At 42.2% G+C, this 26,122-nt stretch overlaps 1 protein-coding gene across 2 annotated transcripts in view; it reads right to left on the bottom strand.

The window, feature by feature from the left end:
* Positions 1-26,122, bottom strand: part of LRRC31 (leucine rich repeat containing 31) — a 101,675-nt gene that overhangs the window by 13,903 nt on the left and 61,650 nt on the right. Inside the window, exons 3-7 of one of the 2 annotated variants that reach the window (XM_032341550.1) lie at positions 14,337-14,458; positions 5,708-5,851; positions 3,887-4,054; positions 1,085-1,252; positions 684-851 (exon numbers count right to left, since the gene is read on the bottom strand). In XM_032341550.1, coding sequence (XP_032197441.1) covers positions 684-851; positions 1,085-1,252; positions 3,887-4,054; positions 5,708-5,851; positions 14,337-14,436 — 748 coding nt within the window. In that variant the 5' untranslated portion in view covers positions 14,437-14,458. Of the gene's footprint in view, positions 1-683; positions 852-1,084; positions 1,253-3,886; positions 4,055-5,707; positions 5,852-14,336; positions 14,625-26,122 lie in introns of those variants that run through there. The other variant, XM_032341539.1, reaches the window with a different exon arrangement.

Below are 26,122 nucleotides of genomic sequence, written 5' to 3'. Positions count from 1 at the left end.
ACACCAGGTTGAGAAAAGACAAGATGAGGGAAGAACTTTAGACTTCCTACCATCTGGCCCTCTCTGGACTTGATAGTGGCTTCAAACATCCCCCCCCACCCCAACCAACACCCCGTGATCTGCGTTGACTGCCAATGGCTTCAGTGGAACCCTGCAATGGCTCATTCTCGTCCTCCTACACTGGCGCATTGGCATTTCACAGAATTTTAGACTTATTCAAACTGCCAGTGAAAAGGATATTATAGGCTCTGTAAGTCGAAGGGGAACACAAAATTTCATGTCATTTTCTCCCTACAGATGCCACTGAAGCTTTCTTTTTATCAGTACCAATTCCTTCCTACTACCGAGCATAAAATAATATTGACATTTTCAAAAGTAAGAGAAAAATGGAGAACTTTCTTAGCACATAACTTTTCTTTTGCCCAGTGTCTCTCTCAAACCCGGAATATCCTGGCCTTTTCAGAGTCAGCCATCTTAAGAGGTTATCTTTAGACTCATGAAAGTATATGCTTATTGTAAAAGAGTTAGAAAAGAATAAAACAAAGAAGATTTAAATTACCTATAATCTCCTGCCCCAACATAACCGCTGTGTATATTTAGTTGAATTTCCTAACAGCTTAAAAAAATTAAATATAAACTAAAATTACGTATGTACAGAAAAATCCCAGTCATTGCTAACTCACCCAGCAGTTTGACACTCTCTTGTGATAGCCCACATGAGTGCAACTTCAGTACTTTCAGATTTGAGGTACTTCGTAATCCCTGAGCAATACTGTTCAGACTGGCACCGATATTTCTGTTAAGGGAAAGGTCAAGGACTTCGAGATTTTGCATCATGGGTAGCAACTGACCTAGAGGGAAGTGAATCCAAATGAGAAGAGCAACTCAATAAAAATGCAGGGTGTGACTGTTGGGGCAGGAGGGGGAGGGCGGCCTCATGTGATCCCAGGGGTATAATGAGCCCCTCTTCCAATTCAGGGAGAGATAAAGCACAGCCAACTTTGACCCTTTGACCCTCAGACTGTCTGCTCATGGGCATCTTCACATTTGTTTTCTGGGAAGGACCCTTCCAAATTCCACTTACCCACAAATGCCCCATCTTCAGATGTGAGGTCACAATCCACAAGCTCAAGCGTTTGTATCTTGCTCCCTTCTTGGAAATTCTGGAGGGTCAGAGGCAAGTTCCCCCCCACTTCACTGTTCCAGGACAAGTTCAGCTCCTGCAGGTCAGTTATGCCCCCGAGTGCTTCTCCTGTTACAAAACAGCCCAAATATTGGGTTGATTGCTAATCTGAAAAGCAGGGAGTCTGCCTCAAAATCAGCACAAATGTTATTTATGGAATGATAATGGCTGAGCCAGGGACTGGTCAGGTACCAAAGAACAGAGTAGACCCAGTTCTTGCCTGGTCCCAGCAGGCTGAGCCCCTGTATTTAGAGGCTCAGTGATTCTAGTCCCTCCAAGGTTCCGAAGCCGGACCTCTGTACAAAAATCATTGTCCAGAAAATCCCACCTGTCAGTAGGGTGGTTTCGTGGAGTTGGTTTTGTGGTAGTAAATACGTGTACTATTCCAACTGCTTTCTCTCATCCACCTTGTCTGGGGTCAGCATCACTGGGAAGCTGGACCAGAGGATGAGGAGAGGCCAAGCAGGGCACCTGCCACCGTGGGGGCAAAGCTCAATTAGACATCAAGAATATACAACTGAACTGAGCCCTAGAGAGAATCAGTAATTAAGCACAAGATGCTAGCAGCTCGTAATAGCCGTGCAGCCCTGGAGAGTGGAGGAGGGTGTAGTGAGAAAAGGGTGGAAAGCATCTAAGGGCTGGAATGGAGGCTGGAGGTGAGCAGGGAAGTGACCAGGGACAGCAGCCTTAGGAATGACTTCTACTGTCCTGGGTAGAACAGGGCAGAGAGGCACACACATGGAAAATGCACCTGCTCGATGTGCGGAGTCAATCTCAACACTGAATGATTAAGAGTAATGGAAAGTCCCCTGTGTCTAGAAGCCTCTCCTCCACGGTCCACTACTGGCCTTGGACTTCTGCCACTGGCCATTCTTTGTGTGGACTGAGGTTTTGGGAGTCCAGGAGCCTCATGTTAAAATGCATGTTCTCTCAGCCCAGGTGCCATTGTGTGTGCCATCGCCAGTCAGCTGGGGTGGCTTTCTATACCTGGAAGCCCTCCTCAGCATCAGGGACAGAGAGTGCGGGACTGATCAGCCATGTCTGCTGTGTACATGGTACGGGGGAGCCATCATCGATCACCCTACACTCAGCAATTGTAACAGGTATGATAACATTGGCGTGCCCCCGGTTTATGGTCTCTTTTCATTAAACCGTTTATTCTCCCTGTACCACATCTGCCCTCCATACTAAGGAAGGTCCCTTCTGATGGGAGAAGATGCAGAAGCCCTTCCAGAGAGGAGAAGGAGTCTGGGAGAGGGAGCGGGTTATAAAACATCACGGCGACAAGGATGTAGCTTCTCTCCTGAACCAGGTAAGTTTGGAATGAGTTCCAGGGCAGAAATTCCCATTTCCCCATTTCTTTTTTTTTTTTTTTTTTAAGATTTTATTTATTTATTTATTTGACAGACAGATCACAAGTAGGCAGAGAGGCAGGCAGAAAGAGAGAGGAGAAAGCAGGCTCCCCACTGAGCAGAGAGCCCGATGTGGGGCTCGATTCCAGGACCCTGGGATCATGACCTGAGCCGAAGGCAGAGGCTTTAACCCACTGAGCCACCCAGGTGCCCCCCCATTTCCCCATTTCTTAACGTTGGAAGATCATGAACAAAATTTAGATGAATCACAGAAAATAGAGAAACTACATTTTCTTTTCACCCCTGAGTAGCAGTGAGTTAAATTTGCAGTCTGCTACATAATAATCAGGAGCTAACCAGTGGGGCTCACCTCATCACATCAAACCACTGAAAGTTAATTTCGAATGAGGGAGTACTGAAAGGAGGACCTCTCCATTACTGAGCATGTACTATGCGCCAGGCACGTCGTAAGTGCTTCATAGAAATTATTTAATCCTCACAATAGTTTTTTGAGGTAGATATCCAACCCATTTCAGAGAAAAGAAAGCTAGAAAGCTGAGGCTTAGGAAGTTTAAATAATTGTCCATGGTCACAAGACTAGTTAGACGGGGGGCTAGAATGTGAACTAACACTTGGCCACTTATGTGGTGTTTCTCAGCTAAAGGAAGGGTGGGCCAGGGGGCGTCAAATGACCCTGATTTCCTACAGAGGGATTAGAGAGAGGACATTTGACGTGAACTGTGTTGTTTTTACAGAGAGTTTTGCAGAGATGTAAATGATCAAAATAGTCGCTGAAATAAGAAACTTCAGACCAAAAGAATATTTAAAAATCTGAATGGCATCTGAAACCAGCAAGGATCGTATAAAGAGTTGGGTTAATAGAGTGACAAATTTTATCCTACATTCTGTGTCCAGTATATAAATTAACTTAATGGAGGTCCTAGTTCTATTTAAACCATTGCTTTTAGTTTAAAGATCTTGTTTTGATCCATTTTTTTAAGATGGGAATGGAAAAATAGAAGAGATTATTTTGGGATCGGAAAATAATCATTATCTACTCCAACTCCTCAATTTTACAGACAATTAGCAGACTGAGAGTAAGCAAATTTGACAAACTATCTCCATTTAAATTCCGTTGAGAGCAGATGTCTTTCTGGCCAGCCTTGTTCCCTACTCTGTCCTGGGGCTTACTACAGTGCTAGTAGGTACAGGCTGCAAGAAGTTTTGCAAGTGTTAGCATGGTATTCCATCATCCAGGCGCTCTCATTCACAAGCACCTGGGGGGTGGGGGTGACCCAGGGAGTTTGCCCTTGACACTTCAGAGCCGCTTCCAGTGAAACATTGACCATACCCAGGGCTTGCACATCATCCGTGGTAAGTCTGCAACTTCCCAGCCTCAGGATTTTTAACTTGCTGAGGAGATGCAGGTGCTGTGTAACTGAATGGAGGTTTCCGCCTACAGAATCATTCCAGGAAATATCCAGTTTTTCCAAGTCTGGGAGAAGAGGCAGCAAAGCAACTGGAAATGAACAAGAGGATATACAGAGTTGCATACGTAACTGCATGAAGGAGCGGTGGCCATACTGGCCTTCAGCAAAGCAGGGGTCCCTCAGCCATGCAATTGGGAAGAATGACTTTTGTATTTCCTATTTCCTAGGATATTTCCTATTTCTGCCAAATAAATGTGCTCCAAAAATGTAGTGGTATCTTCATAAGATTTCATAGGAGCTCCTTTATTGTAGCAGAAATGGTAATTCTACTGTTACTACCACTGCCGCTGTGATATGCATACTAGTCCTTTATTTTGCAAAAATAATTCCTCACCCCTTCATCCTATTGGATCCTTGGGCTGAAAGCTGGAAGACTGCTCTGTTGGCCAGGATTGCCGAGATTGGGGGTCCATGTTACCCCTTCTTTTAGATCATGATTTCCTGGGTATCACCACCTTAGAAAGCTCCCATTATATTTAAATAGACCAATAGGTGGAGGTTTAGACTGGCACAAAGCCTGACCGGAACCTTCTCTGAGTATCTGCCATTGCCCATTAACAGTGACCTTACTGTCTGTGATAAAGATTTGCTAAGGCCGTCTCTGTGTCCTGAAGCAAAGATACTCAAGAGAAGAAATGCTAACCTAGAGCAGGCAAAGAATCTTTGAGTATTTGCTTTTAAATACCTATCTTAAAGGTTCAGGGCAGCAGTCAGAAGTAGCAAGCCGAGCTCTTACAGTTTTAGGCACAGCAGCGTCCAATATTCTGAGGCCAGGTTTAGGAGTGAAATTTGTTTTTGCTTTTTTTCTACTAGCCTTCAATTTCAACTTGTTTACCCAAATCCTAACTTTATCGAGCAGAGAAGTCTACTGAACACACGAAGAAGGAAAAAAAAAAATTAAAAACAAGATTGCTGGGGCCTGCTCTCCGAGACTCCAGGTCAGTGGTCTGGGTTGAAGCCAAGTGAACACAAACTCTGCGAGTGATTCTGACACACGGGCATCTGGAAACACAGACAAGGGTAGGTTCTCGCTGAAGACAATGTCCAAAATGTAATGGCATGGATTTCCGTTAAAATGGTCAAGGACCCCTCACTCACGATCCAGTTCTTTTGATACCTCTATGCTGGGAGACACAACTAGTTTGAGGGAAGGCTGGGCTTAAGGTCTCTAAGAAAAAGGGAAAAGAAAGGTGGTTATGGTTGTGTGGGGAGGGGCACCTTCGCAACCAGACTGCTGCTTCCGTGTGGCAGCTGCCGCTCACACTGCTGAGCGTGTAGGTTGTGAGCAAAGACTGCTGGCGGCTCCTCTCTTGCCCCACAGATAACTACGCACCCAGCAGGGCTCGGGCATCACGGACGGGCTACACGAGTTTATATCTCATGCTGTGGGCGAGACAAATGTTTTTCAGGGAGTAAGGAGCCAGCAGTAGGGGAGGTGAAATGCTCAGGGAGAACTGACAGACAAAGGAACCTTCCTCCTACACTTGGCTCAAATCTTTGAAGCTTGAGGAAGGATCAATTAACTTATTAAAAAAAAAAAAATAGTGGTGCAGCTGCTATTCCCGAGTTGTCTGGGGCCACCCTGAGACCCGGGGTTGCCAGGTGAGTAATGAGCGTGTTTTGCCCACCGGTGGCAACCCGAGGGCTCCCGTGGCCCTCCGTGCGCGCCGGCAGCTACAGACCCGCTTCCCTCAAGTCGGCCGCCGTCAGCCTGCAGTTGTTCAGATCTAGACACTTGTCCACGGCTGTTCTGCCCAGCTTCTGCAGAAACTGCTCCTTTTCCTCCATGCTGGGTCCACATTCCATTTCTGAAGTGAGAGGCTGAGCTACATGGTGAGAATAAAGAAGAACGTGCCCTGAGTGAGACCGTGGTAAAGAGGCACAGTGATGGCAATAAGACAAGTCAACAAGACTAACAACAGTCCTGAGCAAACCTCCGCCCAGAAGGGAAGCGCTAAGCAGAGACAGAACTTCACCACTGTCCTGCCTCCAGGTGCTGGACACTGATCACTGCAGTGACCCCTCTTCCAGCAAGGAAACTGAGGACTCAGGCGCTTTTCCTTCACCGCCTGACAGGAGCTTGTCAGCATGTAGACACGGTTGTCTTCCTGGACGAAGTAGCGAACTTGTTAGCACAGCCTTTAAGGGACGCGCAGCCTGGTGCACCCCAGGTGGGGAATACAGGAATTTGACCAAACCAGTGAGGAAAGAGAAGCATTGCAGTCACCTGCCCTCACCTGCCTGGAGCTTCTTTGGCTACGGGGAGCCAATGAAACGCGACTCCTAGACCATTCAATTGACAGATCCAGAGGGCGGAGAGGCTGGGAGAGCTTTTCTCCACCCCTGCCAGTGAATACACCCAAAAAGCCTCATTTGTCCTTCTTGTTATGAGAGACGACTTATGTGGCCCCCTTATTAAGTTCCTCTGTACTAATGCTGGGCTAAGGCGAACATTAAGCTAAGAAAAGCTTTAGTTTCATTGAACACCTATTATGTCCCAGTATGTGTCAGCATTTAAGACACATATAAAACACATCATACTTTTGTAAGGAAAAACAAATATGCAGGTACAGACAGTGACTTTAAGGAGGTTTTGTAGATGAAAACGTAAAATTTAAAACATAAAAAGAGTATACTGGAATCCACAATGAAAGTGTAAGTTCCAAATATGCAGTGATACTCTTCTAACCTTTACGAAGTACAAAACCACATAGCTAAAGAGAAATGTATTGGTACCAGTGAAAATTAATAGTAGGATTTCAGTAGTAATCAGCCTCGACTTAAATATTAGGAGAGGAACACAAACTCTACTTCTCCTCTGCAGTGTGTTTGCTGGCTGGCTATGATTTTTTATTAACACATAATATATTATTTGTTTCATGGGTACAGGTCTGTGAATCACCAGTCTTACACAATTTACAGCACTCACCATAGTACATACCCTCCCCAATGTCTCATTCACTGGCTGTTTTTTTTTTTTTTTAAGGCAACTTGAATTTTATTTTTATTTATTTATTTTTATTGACATATAAGGTATTATCTGCTTTAGGGGTACAGGTCTGTGTACAGGCTTACACAATTCACAGCACTCACCTTAGTACATACCCTCCCCAACATCCATCATCCAGCCACTCTATCCCCCCTCCACCCTCCAGCAACTCTATATATGTTTTGTGAGATTAAGAGTTTCTTATGGTTTGTCTCCCTCCCAATCCCATCTTGTTTCATTTTTTCCCTCCTTATCCCCCAAGACCCCTCGCCCTGCCTCTCAAATTCCTCATATCAGGGAGATCATATGATAATTGTCTTTCTCTGACTTATTTTGCTTAGCCTGATACCCTCTAGTTCCATCCACATCGTTGCAAATGGGAAGATTTCATTTCTTTTGATGGCTGCATAGTATTCCATTGTGTATATATACCACATCATCTTTATCCATTCGTCTGTTGACGGACATTTATGTTCTTTCCATAGTTTGGCTATTGTGGACATTGCTATTATAAACATTTGGGTGCAGGTGCCCCTTCAGATCACTACGTTTGTATCTTTAGGGTAAATACCCAGTAGTGCGATTCCTGGGTTATAGGGTAGCTCTATATTCAACTTTTTGAGGAACCTCCATACTGTTTTCCAGAGTGGCTGCACCAGCTTGCATTCCCACCAACAGTGTAGGAGGGTTCCCCTTTCTCTGCATCCTCGTCAACATCTGTTGTTTCCTGACTTATTAATTTTAGCCATTTTGGCTGCTGTGAGGTGGTATCTCGTTGTGGTTCTGATTTGTATTTCCCTGATGCTGAATGATGTTGAGCACTTTTTCATGTGTCTGTTGGCCATTTGGATATCTTCCTTACAGAAATGTCTGTTCATGTCTTCTTCCCTTTTCTTAACTGGATTATTTGTTCTTTGGGTGTTGAGTTTGATAAGTTTTTTATAGATTTTGGATACTAACCTTTTATCTGATATGTCATTTGTAAATATCTTCTCCCATTCTGTCAGCTGTCTTTTGGTGTTGTTGACTGTCTCTTTTGCTGTGCAAAAGCTTTTGATCTTGATGAAGTCCCAATAGTTCATTTTTGCCCTTACTTCCCTTGGCTTTGGCGATGTTTCTAGAAAGAAGTTGCTGCGGCTGAGGTCAAAGAGGTCACTGTCTGTGTTCTCCTCAAGGATTTTGATGGGTTCCTTTCTCATATTGAGGTCTTTCATCTATTTTGAGTCTATTTTGTGTGTGGTATAAGGAAATGGTCCAGTTTCATTCTTCTGCATGTGGCTGTCCAATTTTCACAACACCATTTGCTGAAGAGACTGTCTTTCTTCCACTGGACATTCTTTCCTGCTTTGTCGAAGATTAGTTGGCCATAGAGTTGAGAGTTCATTTCTGGGCTCTCTATTCTGTTCCACTGGTCTATGTGTCAGTTTTGGTGCCAGTACCATACCGTCTTGATTATTGCAGCTTTTTAATAGAGCTTGAAGTCTGGAATCATGATGCTGCCAACTTTGGTTTTCCTTTTCAACATTCCTCTGGCTATTTGGGGTCTTTTCTGGTTCCATACAAATTTTAGGATTATTTGTTCCATTTCTTTGAAAAAAATTGGTGGTATTTTGATAGGGATTGTGTTAAATGTGTAGATTGCTTTAGGTAGCATAGACATTTTCTCAATATTTTTCTTCTAATCTATGAGCATGGAATGATTTTCCATTTCTTTGTGTCTTTCTCAATTTCTTTCATGAGTACTTTATAGTTTCCTGAGTACAGATTCTTTGCCTCTTTGGTTAAGTTTTTTTCTAGGTACCTTGTGGTTTGGGGTGCAATTGTAAATGCAATTGACTCCTTAATTTCTCTTTCTTCTGTCTTGCTGTTGATGCATAGAAATGCAACTGATTTCTGTGCGTTGATTTTATATCCTGACACTTTACTGAATTCCTATATGAGTTCTAGCAGTTTTGGAGTGGAGTTTTAGGTTTTCCACATAAAGTTTCATATCATCTCCAAAGAGTGAGAATTTGACTTCTTCTTTGCCAACTTGGATGCTTTTTACTTTTTTTGTTGTCTGATTGCTGAGGCTAGGACTTCTAATACTATGATAGAAAACCAGAACAGGGGGCGCCTGGGTGACTCAGTGGGTTAAAGCCTCTGCCTTCAGTTCAGGTCATGATCCCAGCATCCTGGGATGGAGCCCCACATAGGGCTCTCTGCTCGGCAGGAAGGCTGCTTCCTCCTCTCTCTCTGCCTGCCTCTCTGCCTACTTATGATCTCAGTCTGTCAAATAAATAAATAAAATGTTTAAAAAAAAAAAAGAAAGAAAGAAAGAAAAAGAAAACCTGAACAGACCCATAACCAGGAAGCAGATTGAAGCAGTCATCAAAGATCTCCCAACAAACAAGAGTCCAGGGCCAGACGGCTTCCCAAGGGAATTCTACCAAACGTTTAAAGAAGAATTAATACCTATTCCCCTGAAACGGTTCCAAAAATAGAAATGGAAGGAAAACTTCCAAACTCATTTTATGAGGCCAGCATTACCTTGATCCCGAACCCACACAAAGACCTCATGAAAAAGGAGAGTTACCAACCAATATCCTTGATGAACGCAGATGCAAAAATTCTCACCAAAATAACTAGCCAATAGGATCAGACAGTATATTAAAAGTATTATTCACTACGACCAAGTGGGATTTATTCCTGGGTGCAAGTTTGGTTCAACATCCGCAAATCAATCAATGTGATACAATACATTAATAAAAGAAAGAAAAAGAACCATGTGATACTTTCAATAGATGCTGAAAAAGCATTTGACCAAGTACAGCATCCTTTCTTGATCAAAACTCTTCACAGTGTAGGGATAGAAGGTACATACCTCAATATCATCAAATCCATCTATGAAAAACTCACAGCAAATATAATTTTCAATGGGGAAAAGCTGAGAGCTATTCCGCTAAGGTCAGGAACACGGCAGGGATGTCCACCATCACCACTGGCTGGCCATTTTTAAGAGAACACCTATACTGCGTTCATCTTTGCAGGATGGTTGGTGTTACCACACTATGCCAGTAGGAGGCAGCACCATCCACCATTTTGCGATTCACTCTGGCCTTCCACTTGCATTGTGCATTGATTGGATAGATCGCATTTTATTTTGGGTAGGATTGCCAGATTTAGGAAAAACAGAAACAGCCTTTCCAATAAAATTTAAACTTCAAGTAAACAAGGAATCATTGCTCAGTAAAGCTATGTCCCAAATATTGCATGTATTCTATCTGGCAATTCTAATTTGGGGTGGAGCCGAAGAGAGTGGTGGGTGGGGGACTAACATTTTTTTTTTTTAAGATTTTATTTATTTGACAGAGATCACAAGTAGGCAGAGAGGCAGGCAGAGAGAGGGGAGGAAGCAGGCTCCCTGCAGAGCAGAGAGCCCCATGTGGGGCTTGATCCCAGGACCCCAAGACCATGACCCGAGCCAAAGGCAGAGGCTTTAACCCACTGAGCCACCCAGGCACCCCTGGGGGACTAACATTTATGTGCCAATGGGTACAGGATGTTTTGTGTAAACTTCATGCAAGGAGTCACAATCACACTATTTCATAGGTTTGGAACATGAGACACAGAGAGCCTGTCAATTAGTAAGCAGGAAGTCAGAATTTGAACCCAGAACGGTCTGCTCCGAAGTGCATTATATGTATGTTTGTGTTAGAGTTTCTATGTTAAAAAAATCTCTGTGTGTGCTATCTGATGCTTTCTCCCTTCTGTTTTTGAGCTTTTTATCTCCATAGGCTCAACCTAAATCATGCTCAAGTTCCATCTTAACCAAAGCTTCTGTTTTCTCAAGCTACTGTTTGGTCCATCATTAGGAAATGATTACTGTCAAATGTTTGGAAAGGGTGGTTTGGGCTTGCTGGTCCCATGTCACCCCATTTGCCAATTAACCCTCTATGTTCTGGTGACCACAATCACCTATCCCAACAAATTGTTTCTCAAAGGTCACCAGCAGTGACCTACCAATTGACAGTTTCAGGAATCTCTTCTCATACCGCATCCTACTTGGGCACTCTGTAATCCTGGATATGACTGGCAGGTCTAAGATAGCATGAATGGAAGACCTGGTTCAAATCATGGGTCCCTCAGGTGAGCAAGTCACTGAACTTCTCTGAGCCTCGGTTTACTCGTCTGGAAAGAGAGACTATAATTCCTACCTGGTTCACTTCTCATTTACTGGGGCCTCCCAAGGGAGATGGGACTCTGCAGTGCCTGTTATGTGAGAGGTATTCTATTAATATTTGTTGAATGCACAGATAATTGAATGAATGAATGAATATTAGCTTTAAACTCCTTAATGACCAAAATAAGTCAACATGATAAATCTTTATCAAACTCCCAAGTATAAATACAAGTACCAATTTGTGAGGTCCTTGGACATGTCCTTGCAGACCACACATATCATTTTTTTAATACATAAACCCATTTCCTTAAAGGATAGAAAATGTCACAGCTCAAGACATAAAACAGTTGAGTCAGAACTGCTCCCCATTGGCTGAGGTAGGATGACTGACATGCCATGAAGAGGACAAAGTTGTCACATGTGAGCAGTTCTGTGGAGTGATTCAGAGACTTTTCCTGGCTGTTTTACTGCTGAACCAAGATTTTGCCTTCTCCACGTGATCTTGTGAGCTAAGCAGTATCTTCACATTAAGTTCTTTCCGACCTACATCTGTAAGGGTTGGTTTCTTGCTTATGAACAACCAAGAATCCCAGTGGTTTCATAAAACATGATTACACATTTGTAACATGGGTGGCACTGTACAAGGAACCAAGATAACAAGTTCCTGTTTTTAAGGAGCTACCTGTCTAATGGAAGAGACAAACACGAAAGCCATGCCCACCACACAGAGGAGACATGCAATGGTGGAGGTGTGCGGAGGGTACCTGGGAACACATGGTATGACAATAAGTACCTCAGGTCCCAGGACAGGTCTTGGCAAGCTTTCAAGAGGAAGGGATACATGAATTACACCTTAAGGGAGAGGGAGAGTCAGCCAGGTGGGTGAACATGAGGGAGAGATAAGTGGAGGAGGGGTGCAGAAGCAGCATGGTGACATAAGGGAAGGTCTTTATAAGCCCAGGGAACCCCTTTGAAAGAGTATGTATGGCCAGTTCAGGAAACTGCAAGTGAATCTCAATGTCAGGAGTAGAGGATGAACATGAGGTTGGGGGAAGGCAGAGGACACGAAGAGAGGTCCATCTGATCATAAGCACCCTGAAGACTGTGCTTGGGAGTGTAGACTCTCTCCAAGGCAAGAGAGACTTGGGGAAAGATTTGAAGCAGGTGAAAGACATCATGTCTGTGATTTAGAGAGAGCAAGCCGTGGCAGAGTGGAGGACAAGCTGGCCAGAGAGCTGGACCAGAAATAGGGAAACTAGTTAGGAAGCTGTCCCAGCAGTCTGGGCAAAAAACAGTGAAAGCCAGAACAGTAATAGAGAGGAGGAACCAGTTCTCAGAGCCACTTGAGGGCAGAATTGACATGACTCCAGGAGCCACTGAATTTTGGGAGAAATGGAAATGGAGAAGCCATGCAAGGTTGAGTGGCCAGTGTTGCACAGCCAGGATAACCAGTGCCTGGCCTTGCACGGTCAATTTCATCATGGTTGTGGCATTCATGACCCAGGTTCCTGAAGCTTTGTCTCCTATTTTAGAACAAGTATCAACAATCTTGTGATACAGGTTGTCCTTTTTTTTTTTTTTTTTTAAAGTAGACTTTAACTTCCTATTTCCAAAATATATTTAAATATACTTAATTGACTTTCACATAAATTGATATTATTTTTGGTATTTGATGCAAATAACTGGACAGAATTAAAGGTAGGTATAAATGAAACAAGATTGGCCATGGGTTGATCACTGATGGGGGAAGTGATCATGGGGACTCCTTCGAGACTTGTTTTAGACTATTCTCTCTACTGCTGTGTATGTTTGCATAAGAAGTTTAAGATGTTTAAAAAATACACTTAATCTAATAATATGCCAGTTGTATTGTGTATGACATATAGCTTTAGGGAGAGATTTGGCACTATTTATTTTCATAACCCTTGAATCTATAATCTCTGTTCTAAGAATTTATATTTTTAAAAAAGGCTGAAGGGCGCCTGGATGGTTCAGTGGGTTAAGCCTCTGCCTTCAGCTCAGGTCTTGGTCTCAGAGTCCTGGGATCAAGCCCCACATCAGGCTCTCTGCTCAGTGGGAAGCATGCTTCCTCCTCTCTCTCTGCTTGCTTCTCTGCCTACTTGTGATCTCTCTCTCTGTCAAATAAAATCTTAAAAAAAAAAAAAAGGCTGAAATACAATGAAGCCAGGTACAAGCAAGAGGGAAAGACAAAAATAGTCACTGAAGGACAAAAAAAGGAGCTTAAGTAGTTATGGCATATGCGTGGAATAGCTGTTAAAGGTGGCATATGAACATCATTTTATGCATGTCTGCCATGCTAGGCTTAAGCAATATAATCGTATGTTGCAGAAGTAATATCACAGATCTGTGTAAGCTCAAGAGGGATTTGTAAGCTATTATAAGTGTAAAAATTGCCTGCTCTGGCCCCCAGGCACCTCCATGACTGTCCTCCTGCTCTTGTCCTCTCTCCTCACTCCTCTTGCTTCAGCACCCCTGACCTTGGGCTCACTCTCAAGCATGCCAGGCCCAGTCCCACCTTGGGCCTTTGCATTTACAGTTCCCTTTGCCTGGGAACCTGTTGCCATTGACGTCCACGTGACTGGCTTTATTCCTCCATTTTCCTTGGCTTACTTTATCCAGACCTCTGCTCAAATGCCACCAAATCCGAGACTCTTTCCCCACAATCCCATCTAAAGTAGGACCCCATCCATCCTCTGTCTCCTTAGCCTGCCGTATTTTTCTTCCGGTCACTTATCACGCTGAAATTGTGTGCATTCGGTTCTTTGTGTACACAAGGTCCTGTTTCTCTGTGGCCGCATTTGTAACACAACAGTAGCTGTCATACAAAAGGTAGTGACTCCAGGTTTGTTGACTGCCTGACTGGCCATAAATGCATGCATAGGAACAAAAGACTAAAAGAACCTTGAAGAAAGAATCCTTTGTGTTAGAATGAAAGGAAACAAGGTATCTTCTCTATACCTTCCAGTAGTGTTACTTTTGATCATTTAAAAGTCAAATTAGCAAAATATTTAAAGCATTTAAGTCACGTAGTAAATGCTTAGAATAGAGACTCAGATTAGTTTTAGTTTAACCCATACAGTCTCTTTAGGAGAAAGCATTATTCTAAAAATTAAAGAAGTAAGAGCAGTCAGAAGTTTACCAGTATCTAAGGTGGCTGTTTTCTGTGCCTCATTGCAGGGTTGGAAATCAGTTGTTTCAAGGTCATTGCTCTCTTTTCGGCTTTCAGGTTTGGAGGACATGAATTTTGAGCTCCTGAGGAATCTGTTGAGAAATGAGGTCCGGGGTTTAGTTTCTCCATTTGAGGAATTCTTCTTCTGTGTTTGACTCATGGTCAAGTTGAAGGGGGCCTGTCTCAGTAAGACATCTTCCTGTTGTTTTCTGTTTCTAGGATTACTGAGAAGAAAAAGACTCTATCAAGCCTGTGTGAAATCAGAATTTCCCTGCATGAGTTTTTATTTCCCCCTTTCCTTTGTTTTTACTACTGGTAATGTTTAATGTAAAAATAAGAATGACGTAACCCAGGATCCGGGAACCAACAGATGGTGGCAGATACAAATCTAAAGCAAACTTGGTTTTTAACTTTGCCCTATTTTATTATGTGAGATACGGGTCATTAAAAACCACTTGGGCAAATGCATCAGATGTGTCAATACAGTTGAAATTTCAGCTGTCAATTACAGTTACCTTCAAAGGGACGACAGTGAAAGAGGATTTAGCACACCTCTCAACTGTCTGACCCTTCGCAGAATTGTTGCCCAGGGAAGAGTTTGCCTTCAGTGAGCCCAGGCTCCTTTCTCCACATACTGCTGCTTTTTCTTCTGGCATCTTCCCTTTTTCCACTCCAGCCCCCCTCGGTTCCCCCATGGAAAACACATTGGCAGTAAAACTTTCACTCACTCCATAAACAGAGCCTACTCTGGGTCAGATGCGGCTCTAGATAGGAGAGTCCATGAGGAGCAAGACATAGCTCCTGTCTTTGATGGAGGCTTAACCTGTAAGTCGGAGAACACACTGGGGTAAAGACTGCCAGGGAGGAGGGACCAAGGAAGTCAGGGAAAGCTCCGATGGACTGCGCCTGCCTCCTAGAACAGACTTGGAGCCCGGGTTTTTAGCCTGGGGAGTTAGCTAAAAAGAGGAGAGAGGGAAGAGTGGTCCAGGCAGAAAAAAACAAGCTCAAAAGTCTCCAAAAATAAAGGCTGGGAAAAGCCTAGGGTTGGCTCCAGCAGTGAATTCTGATCTTCCTGGAGCAAAAGATGTGGAGATGGAGGTAAGGAGTGGGTCTGGTGTGATTTGAGGCTAAAGAGTCATAAGGGTCTATCTATTGTCCCTCCTGGGATTTGCCTACATTTTAAGAGAGGGTTAAATACTTGAACTGCCAATGGCATTTTAGATTTTGGGGGCATTTAAAAAAATTTAAATTCAATTAATTACCATATAGTATATTATTAGTTTTGTAGAGTTCAGTGATTCATCAGTCTCATACAACACCCGGTGCTCATTGCATCCTGTGCCCTCCTTAATGTCCAACACCCAGTTACCCCATCCCTATCCCACTCCTAGAATTTTAGATTTCGTTAATAAAATTTAGATCCTGTCCTTGGGACAGGACCTATTTTTTTTTTTTTTAAGATTTTATTATTTATTTGACAGAGAGAGAAATAGAGAGAGACAGCAAGAGAGGGAATATAAGCAGGGGGAGTGGGAGAGAGAGAAGCAGGCTTCCTGCTAAGTAGGGAGCCCAATGTGGGGCTCCATATAGGGCTCCATGCAGGGCTCGATCCCAGGACCCTGGGACCATGACCCAAGCCAAAGGCAGATGCTTAATGACTGAGCCACCCAGGCACTCCCCTAATAGGTATTTTTGAAATTACAATGTTCATGGCTTCTTCCTATAAAATAGGTCTTTCTGTAATAGTATGTTCTAGAAGGACTCAAGAACATTTTGCACAGGGGCTCCAAAAAATGACCTTGGAGAGCCCCCCTCCATGCTAGGGAATCTCAATATTCTATACACCTGGAGCACTAAAATTTTAGAAGTCACAATTGGGCATCTTTTGCTTTTTGCATTTTCTTTTCAAATGAGAGCAGGGGGCAGCCCAGGTTTACCCAGGAACACAGCAATGGAACCAAACAGTAGCCCCCCGCTGCAGGCCCACAGCTGACCTAGCCTCAGTGGGTTGGGTGGGAAAGAAAAAGAGACCTCTGGCAATGAACCCAGCCACAACCAGCAGCCCTGGCCATCCCATCCTGATTCCACCGTCACCTCAGGAGCCCTTGTCTGGTTGGTCCTCTGGCCTCCCCCTCCAAGATTTACCTCCATGGTCATTGTCATGCAATTGCAGCTTTTGGTGGACACAGAGCCCTTCTCTGGAGTGTCGTCCCACTAAATGGTTTCACTTTTTCCTCCCACTAAATAAGCTGACTTCAATTCTCAAGTCTTAAGAAAACACTGCTGGATGGTGTTCCAGGATGTGGTAATTTACCCAAGTGAAACCCCACCCAGCTTGGGAGGCCCCTCCAGGTCCTCTGAGGAGGAGCACACTTGTGAGCAGAATGGGAAGGGCGGTGTTGGGGGGTGGGGGAGGCAAGATACAACCCAGGATGCAGGATTCAGGACTCGGGGGCAGGAGAGGAAACAGAAGTTGGAGGGGATGGGGGAGGGGATGGCAGAAAGAAGAGAAAGGCAAGGGTAAGAAACAACAGACAGGAAGCCAGGGAGGTAGAAAAGGACCAAGTATAAGGAAGGCAGATGTGTGAGTGCCAAGCAGAAAGCATTTGCACATTACTTAACATACAGTGGGTAAGAAGTAGGTTACCATGCTCACTCTAAAAACATCTTTTTGCTTTTTCTTTTTTTCCAGGATGTGTTCCGGAAATTCCTCTTTATATACAAACTTGAACAAGTACTCCAGCTTCCCGTACCAACTCAGGCTTACACAACCTTCCATTTTCCCCTTGTCCCTGCACCGGGTTTTACAGTGTGAAGGCAAAGCCTGGAAGCAGAATTGGGAAATTTGCAGATCACAACACAACAACCAGACTACAGCCGCTGAAAACTGGGCTTTGTCTCTTCTTCTAGGATCAGACACATTCATTTAAGAGGCCTTTAGGAAAACTGGGCTGGCGCTCCAATTTGACTTAACAACATTAATTGAGCAGTTATTATTTGGATGTTTACTATATTATCACTAGATAAAGTTATTTGCCATGAAACTCGAAGGATAATATGCAGTTGGCATGTTGTTTTCTTGCATCTAAGCTGTATTTATTTATTTATTTATTTATTTATATTTAAAGTGAGAAATGCCTTTTCTTCCTTTTTCATCCTCAGGTTTGGGCTTAACATTACTTAACGTTTCTGACCCAGTGTTTCAGAGTGAATCATATTTTCACTGATGCTTGTTCAAGGGAAATGCATCATTCTTTCTCGGCAAAAGGTGCTTCACTAAGAGGGAAGTCCTGACACATGCAACAACATGAATAAACCTTAAAGACATTATACTAAGTGAAATAAACCAGTCACAAAAAGACAAAGGCAGTGTGATTCCACTTATGGGGTGGGGGTGGGGGGAATATAGTCAAATTCATAGAGACAGAAAATAGAACGGTGGTTACCACGGGCAGAGTGGAGGGGAAAATGAAAAGTTGTTTAATGGGTACAGAGTTTTATAAGATGACAAAGTTCTGGAGATGGGTTGCACAACAATACGAATATATTTAAAACTACTGAACTGTACCTTTTTTTTTTTTTTTAAAGATTTTATTTATTTATTTGACAGAGAGAGATTACAAGCAGATGGAGAGGCAGGTAGAGAGAGAGAGAGAGAGGGAAGCAGGCTCCCTGCTGAGCAGAGAGCCCGATGTGGGACTTGATCCCAGGACCCTGAGATCATGACCTGAGCCAAAGGCAGCGGCTTAACCCACTGAGCCACCCAGGCGCCCTGAACTGTACCTTTAAAAATGGTTAAGATGAGGGGCACTTGGCTGATTCAGTTGGTAGAGCATGCAACTCTTGATCTTGGGGTTGTGGGTTCAAGCCCCTCATTGGATATAGAGATTGCTTTAAAATAAAATCTTTAAAAAATGGTTAATACGGTAAACTTTACATAATATGGGGGTTTTAGCACAACTAAGAATTTTATATATATGATACAGAGAACTAGAACACTAAATGTAAGGAAGTTTTAGACGTACCTTAATTTCAGCTTTTATTTTCCTTATGTATGTACAAGTATGATATGATATGATTTTTTAATATCCATGCCTAAATATATTTTCATGAGTATAAAGTAAAAATCCTAGGTAATTGTTTCAAAAGTATTATGGTGGCATGCAGGGTCTTGAGTTATATATCTGATGGTCTTAGTTGAGACTTACTCAGAACTCCTCTCTAGAAAACACATTATTGTAAATATATTTCTAGCATTATTGTTAGTACTACTATTCTCAGTTTAAGCAGAAATGGAATTTATTAAAAGTATGGCAGAGATAAATAGTATTTGCCTGCACTCCTTTTGAACCCCACTTAAATAATAATTAAGGGATTTTTTTTTTTTTCTAAACCACTTCATAAATCTCTAAGGACGAAGACAACAGGCTAGATGTCAACAAAATTTTGGAATCTAGAGAGGGTAAGGAAGAATTTAACTGATTTTATAGTTAAGTGCATGTAAGCGCTGAGGAACAAATTTTTTAAAAATTTCAGTATACCAACAGACTCAGTAAATGAACCAATAATTGTACCGGGTAATTCTGAAGGAAGAGGTGAGTATGGGTGGACTGAGAACAGAGTGATTAGTTAAAAACTGTAAGAAGTTTTTTTTTTTTTTTCTTTTTAAGAGTTTACTTTTAAGTAATCTCTACATTGATCCCATAAACCCGGGATCCAGAATTGCATGCTCTGCTGACCGAGCAGCCTGGTGTCCCCACCTAAACAATTAAATTTTATTTCTGCCTGGGTGGCTCAGTCCACTAAGCATCTGCCTTTAGCTCAGGTCATGATCCCAGGGTCCTGGGACTGAGTCCCACATCGGGCTCTCTGCTCACCAGGCAGTCTGCTTCTCCTTCTGCACCTCCCCCTTCCTCCCCCACCCCCACTCGTGATCGCATGCTTTCTCACCTTCTCTCCCACTCTCAAGAATAAATAAATAAATCTTATTTCTCACATCAGGGCAGACAGAGATGACCTCTTCCCCACCCTGGCAGAAGATAGAAAGTTTATTTTCAGGACAGTTTGAAACATTGAAGATCTGGACACAGACACTGGTCATGTTTTGAGTACCTTTTTGGATAGGGAAGTTGAGTAAGGTCTGTGTATTGAACAGTGAGACCTCCCCCAACTTCCCCTTCAGTTCCTCTAATAACACACTGGCAACCAAGCTTGAACCTCCCCTTCCCCCACCTCACAGCAGCATATGGGAGGACACCAATCTACGGAAACCAATACTGACTGTGCGGTGTCCTTTAACTACATAAATTTGCCTCTACCAAGCAATTACAGAGATGTTCACTTACTGAGAAGTCCTACATATATACACAGAGCTCCTAAAAAAATGCCCAATTCTATATATGCTTCAAGGGCCAAAGATCTCAAGATAGTGGAGGGAAGACTGTCATGAAAATGAGATGCAGAAACAATAAGAAAAAGGGAAATTAGAGAAAATAAGAACAATGTAGGGAGAATAAAAGATTTTTTAAAACTCACTATTGTACTTAGAGAGTGAAGTGTTGATGGAGGGTCCATAAACCAAGAGTCAGATGTAAGAAAGGGAAAATCCAGGGAACAGAAGACCTTCTAGAAATTAAGAAAGTGATACTTTCTGTGCAAGAATAAAGTGGTATCATTTTGAATCTACCTAATCCTCCAGCAATAGCCACCACCACCACAAGTGCATAAGAGTGACCTACTATGAAACTAATAAGGTATCCTGTGAATTCCCAAGTACAAGGAGAGGGCTGATTAACTGACAGCAGCAAGACCCACATGATATCAGCAAGTGGCAGGAGATAGTAGAAAGCAGGCAAAGATAGGATCTTCTGGTGGCACTGAGTGCCCATAAACTCATTATCAAAACTGCCAAAGGTATTTATCCCAAAATCTAAATGTCCACACTCAGCATTGAAAGCTAATTGAACTTTTTGGGGAGTGGTGCTAGAACTGGAAAGGGGTTCCTAGGGGTGAAGGCAAAAGAAAGGATAGATTATATGGGGCTGTTTGGCCCTATTAAGCCTCAGCACTAACCAATGGAATCTCTTTTGCAGAACAAAGTCCCTCTCAGAGGAGAGTCTGCTGGGGTGGAATCTAAATGAAGCAGTACAGAGACATTGTGGGCAAAGGCAAGAGAAGATCCAGGTAAAGTGGGGGAGGAGGCAGAAAAGCTAGTTTCAGAAAGCACAAGGCAATATTGTTTAACTCTTTATTTTTTTTGTAAAGACTTTATTTATTTATTTGACAGAGAGAGAGGGAGAGAGCAGCAGAGGGAGAGGGGGAAGCAGACTCTCTACCAGGCAGGGAGCCCGATGTGGGACTCGATCCCAGGACCCCAGGATCATGGCCTGAACTGAAGGCAAAAGCTTCACTGCCTGAGCCACCCAAGCGTCCATGTCTAACTCTAAAATAATAATAGACTAGCCACAGAGCTAGGGAAGCAGTCCTGGCCCACTCTCTCTCCTAAGGTACACCATGCGGGCCCCTTCATGGGGCTGGCTTGATGTGTTCTCACAAAATGGCAGCTGGCTTGCCAGAGCACATGACTCGTGAATGAGAGCAAGGAGAAAGCTGTGAGGCCTGTGGTGACCCAGTCGCTCATCATGCACTCTAACATATTCTATTCCTTAAAAGTGAGTCACTAAGTCCAGCCCTCACACAAGGTAAGGGAAACTAGGTTCTACCCCTTAAAGGGAGGAATACAAAAGAATTTGCAGACATTTAAAATGTCCTACAAAAAAAATTAGAAAGTGGGAGATATAAATAGATGATAGGCAAAGATAAACCAACATGTTTGGGATTCCCTGAAGAAAGGGGATTCCCTGAAGAAGAAACTCAAAGCAAATACTAAAACCTTTAGTTCGTGAAACTACTACTTTTTTTTTTTTTAAGATTTTATTTATTTATTTGAGAGAGAGAAAGAGTACAAACAGGGGGAGCAGTGGAGGGGGAGGGGGGAAGCAGGCTCCCTGCTGAGCAGGGAGCCTGATGTGGGACTCAATCCCAGGACCCTGGGATCATGACCCAAGCCGAAAGCAGATACTTATCCATCTGAGCCATCCAGGTACCCTGTGAAACTACCTCTGAAGGAAGACTTAAACCGGCATATTTAAATGGCATAGAGCATACCTAGGACAAGTTACCTGGAATGGATAACACCAAGACATATACCAGTAAGACAAATGAGCTTTAAAAAGAAAGAAAGAAAAGGCAAAAAGATGAGGTCATTTGTAAGGGAAAATAATCAGACTGTCGGCAGACTTTTCAACTGTAGTTTACTATTTTTCCCAGACAGTGCGATACATATTTAAAATACTCAAGGAAGAAAATGAGCCAAGGATTTAATAATTAGCCAAGTTGAACTCTGTAGGCATACGGCTATGAGCATTTAAGAATAAGGAAATGTGGTTGCCATGAACTCTTCCTGAGAAATCCTAATCTAAAGATTTATCTTTGGACAACAAAAATAATGAAAATGACATCAGCATAAGGCCTAACTGATGTTGATCACTGAATATATACTTACGTGTGGTTTTAAGAATAATTGATATATTTAAGGAAGACCAAGTATTTAATGGTTGTGTGCTCTGACAGTATGAATATTAAATTATGAAACCTATGAAAAAGTAATAGCACTATAGTATAACAGATTATCATTTCTGTATTATGGAAAAAACTAAAAGAAATAGCTGCAAGTAAAATGATCAATAATAGTCTATTCTCTCCAGAAAGACAGAGAAAAAAAGCAAAGAAATTATATAAGAAAACTTCCCGGAACTGGAAAGTGTGAGTTTCTACATTGAAATAGCCTCCCAAGTAGTCATCAAAAGAATGAAGAAGAAAACACTTGTATCAAAGCACCCGTTCCTGACATTTCTAAACAATGACTAATAGAGGATGCTAAAAGCTGCTATAGAGGAAAAACTTAGATGCATAAAGAAGATCAGGACTCAAACTGACATTGGACTTTCAGCATTAACTTTAAAAGCTAGAAGACTGAAGGGACGCCTGGGTGGCTCAGTCAGTTAAATGTCTGCCTTTGAAGATATGGTCCATATATATAATGGAATATTATGCCTCCATCAGAAAGGATGAATATCCAACTTTTGTATCAACATGGATAGGACTGGAAGAGATTATGCTGAGTGAAATAAGTCAAGCAGAGAGAGTCAATTATCATATGGTCTCACTTACTTGTGGAGCATAAGGAATACCATGGAGGACATTGGGAGGAGAGGAGAAGTGAGTTGGTGAAAATAGGAGGGGAAGACAAACCATGAGAAACTGTGAACACTGAGAAACAAACTGAGGGATTTGGAGGGGCGTGGGGTGGGGGGTTGGGTGAGCCTGGTGGTGGGTATTAAGGAAGGCATGTATTGCATGGAGCACTGGGTGTGGTGCATAAACAATGAGTCTTGGAACACTGAAAAAAAAAAGTCTCCCTTTGGCTCAGGTCATGATCCCAGGGTGTTGGGACGGAGTCCTACCCTGGGCTCCTTGCTCAGTGGAGAGCGGGCTTCTCCCTCTGTCTGCCACTCCCTCTGCTTGTGCTCTCTTGTCTCTCTCTCTCTCTGACAAATAAATAAAACCTTTTAAAAAAAAGGCTAAAAGACTATAGAATAGTGTCTTCAAAATTCTATGGGAAGTTATTTCCAATGTAGAATTTTACATTCCCAAGTAACCTGTCTAGTGGAAGGTAAGAGAGAGAGATTTTGAACAAATTGAGTCTCAAAAAAATTTCCCTCTCATGTATACTTTCTCAGGAGGCCAATGGATTATGTACTGCACACCAAATGAGGCAATTAGCCAAGAAAAAGAAAACATAGGATCCAAAAAGGAAAAAGTCCCAAGATATTTACAAAGGGAAATCCCAGAATGACAGGTACTAGGGTTAGGGTCACCCAAGCCATTAGTGGTTAAAACCAGGGATATTTCAGTAAAAACAAAACAAAACAAAACTGGGGCAAGAGTGATTTCTGATTTATCTGGCCATATTGGAGGGAGTTTTGAAGCTCTACCAGAATCTGTGCATGAATTAGTAATAAGTACAACAGAAAGCAAATTTTAAACTGCAGTGATTCTGAACTATACAGAACACACTAGGGTTGTTGGAGGGGAGGTGGGTGAGGGATAGGCTAAATGGGTGATGTGTATTGAGGAGGGCACTTGTGATGAACACTGGGTGTTATAGGTAACTGATGACTCATGAAATCCCACTCCTGAAACTAATATTACACTATCTGTTCACTAAACACTTAAAAAAAATAAACTGCAGCAATAATTAGAAACTATTAGAAGTATTAAACAAGTTTGTCAAAGTTGTACAATCAATATAAAAAATCAATTGAATTTCTATACACTTATCAATGAACAATCCAAAAGTGGAATTAAGAGAACAATTCCATTTATAATAGTACCAGAAGAATAAAACACTTGGGAATAAATCTAACAAAAGAAGTGTAAGACCTATGCTTTAAAAATTATAATACATTGTTTGAAACAACTAAAGAACCTCTAAATAAATGGAAGGATATTCCATTTCCAAGGAGCAGAAGACCTAATATGTTAAGATGGTAGTACTCCCCAAATTGACCTACAGATTAACGTAATCACCATCAGAATCCCAGTTGGCTTCTTTGTAGAAATTGATAAGCTGATCCTAAAACTCACATGGAACCCTAAAGAGCCAAAAAAGAACAAAGTTGGAGGACTCGCGCTTCCCCTGTTCAAAATTTGCTACAGAGTAGCACTAGTCAAGCCAGTGTGGTCCAGCATTATAATAGACACATAGATGAATGGAACAGAATTGAGAGTCCAGATATAAACCCACTTATTTATGGTCAAATAATTTTCAACAAGGTGCTGACACTATTCAATGGGAAAGAGAGCTTCTTTCAACAAATAGTTCTGGAACAATAGTACCCACATGCAAAAGAATGAGATTGGACCCTAATCTCACATCATTACAAAAATTAACTTCAATAAATCAAAGACCTAAAATGGTTTGGGCGTTTGTTTGTATGTTTGTGGTTCAGTTAGGTGTTTTTGTTTTTTTTTTTAAACTTTATTTTATTTATTTATTTACTGGAAGCAACTAAGATATCCTTTATTTTTTTATTTTTTTATTATTTGCTTCAGGGATACAGGTCTGTGAATCATCAGTCTTACACAATTCACAGCACTCACCATAGTACAAACCCTCCCCAATATCCATAACCCATCCACCCTAACCCTCCCCTTCCCACCTCCACAGCAACCCTGTTTGTTTCCTGAGATTAAGAATATCTTATGGTTTGTCTCCCTCCCAATATCATCTTGTTTCATTTTCCCCCCCTACCTGCCATGACCCCTGCCCTGCCTCTCAAATTCCTCATATCTTCGCGATCACATAATTGTCTTTCTCTGATTGATTTATTTCACTTAGCATAATACCCTTTAGTTCCATCCATGTCATTGCAAATGGCAAGGCTTCGGGGTTTTCCACGGCTTCATAGTATTCCATTGTGTGTATATGCCACATCTTTATCCATTCATCTGTTGATGGGCATCTAGATTCTTTCCATAGTTTGGCTATTGTGGACATTGCTATTATAAACATTTGGGTGCAGGTGCCCCTTCAGATCACTACATTTGTATCTTTAGGGTAAATACCCAGTAGTGCAATTCCTGGGTCATAGGGTAGTTCTACTTTCAACATTTTGAGGATCCTCCATACTGTTTTCCAGAGTGGCTGCACCAGCTTGCATTCCCACCAACAGCGTAGGAAGGTTCCCCTTTCTCTGCATCCTTGCCAACATCTGTCATTTCCTGACTTACTAATTTTAGCCATTTTGGCTGCTGTGAAGTGGTATCTCATTGTGGTTCTGATTTGTATTTCCCTGATGCTGAGTGACGTTGAGCACTTTTTCATGTGTCTATTGGCCATTTGGATGTCTTCCTTGCAGAAATGTCTGTTCAGGTCTCCTGCCCTTTTCTTGATTGGATTATTTGTTCTTTTGGTGTTGGGTTTGATAAGTTCTTTACAGATTTTGGATACTAGCCTTTTATCTGATATGTCATTTGTAAATATCTTCTCCCATTCTGTCAGTTGTCTTTTGGTGTTGTTGACTGTTTCCTTTGCTGTGCAAAAGCTTTTGATCTTGATGAAGTCCCAATAGTTCATTTTTGTCCTTGCTTCCCTTGCCTTTGGCAATGTTTCTAAGAAGAAGTTGCTGAGGCTGAGGTTGAAGAGGTCATTGCCTATGTTCTCCTCAAGGATTTTGATGGATTCCTTTCTCACATTGAGGTCTTTCATCCATTTTGAGTCTATTTTGTGTGTGGTATAAGGAAATGGTCCATAAAACTTTATTTTATTTAAATCCAATTAATTAACATGCAGTATATTATTAGTTTCAGACTTCAGTGATTCACCAGTTATATATAATACCCAGTGCTCATTATATCATGTGACCTCCTTAATGCCCCATTTACTCCACCTCCCCAACCACCTCCCCTCCAGCAACCCTGTTTGTTTCCTATGATTAAGAGTTTTTTTATGGTTTGTCTCCCTCCCTGATTTCATCTTGTTGTTTTTTTTTTTCCCTCCCTTCCCCTATGTGCCTCTGTTTTGTTTCTTAAATTCCACATGAGTGAGATCATATGATAATTGTCTTTCTCTGATTGACTTGTTTCACTTAGCATAATGCCCTCTAGTTCCATCCACGTCAAAGACCTAAAAT

The sequence above is a fragment of the Mustela erminea genome, chromosome 1, assembly GCF_009829155.1.
Source record: "Mustela erminea isolate mMusErm1 chromosome 1, mMusErm1.Pri, whole genome shotgun sequence".
NCBI classification, from domain to species: domain Eukaryota; kingdom Metazoa; phylum Chordata; class Mammalia; order Carnivora; family Mustelidae; genus Mustela; species Mustela erminea.
Note: the sequence above shows the minus strand (reverse complement) of the source record. Positions and strands in the feature narration are given on the sequence as shown.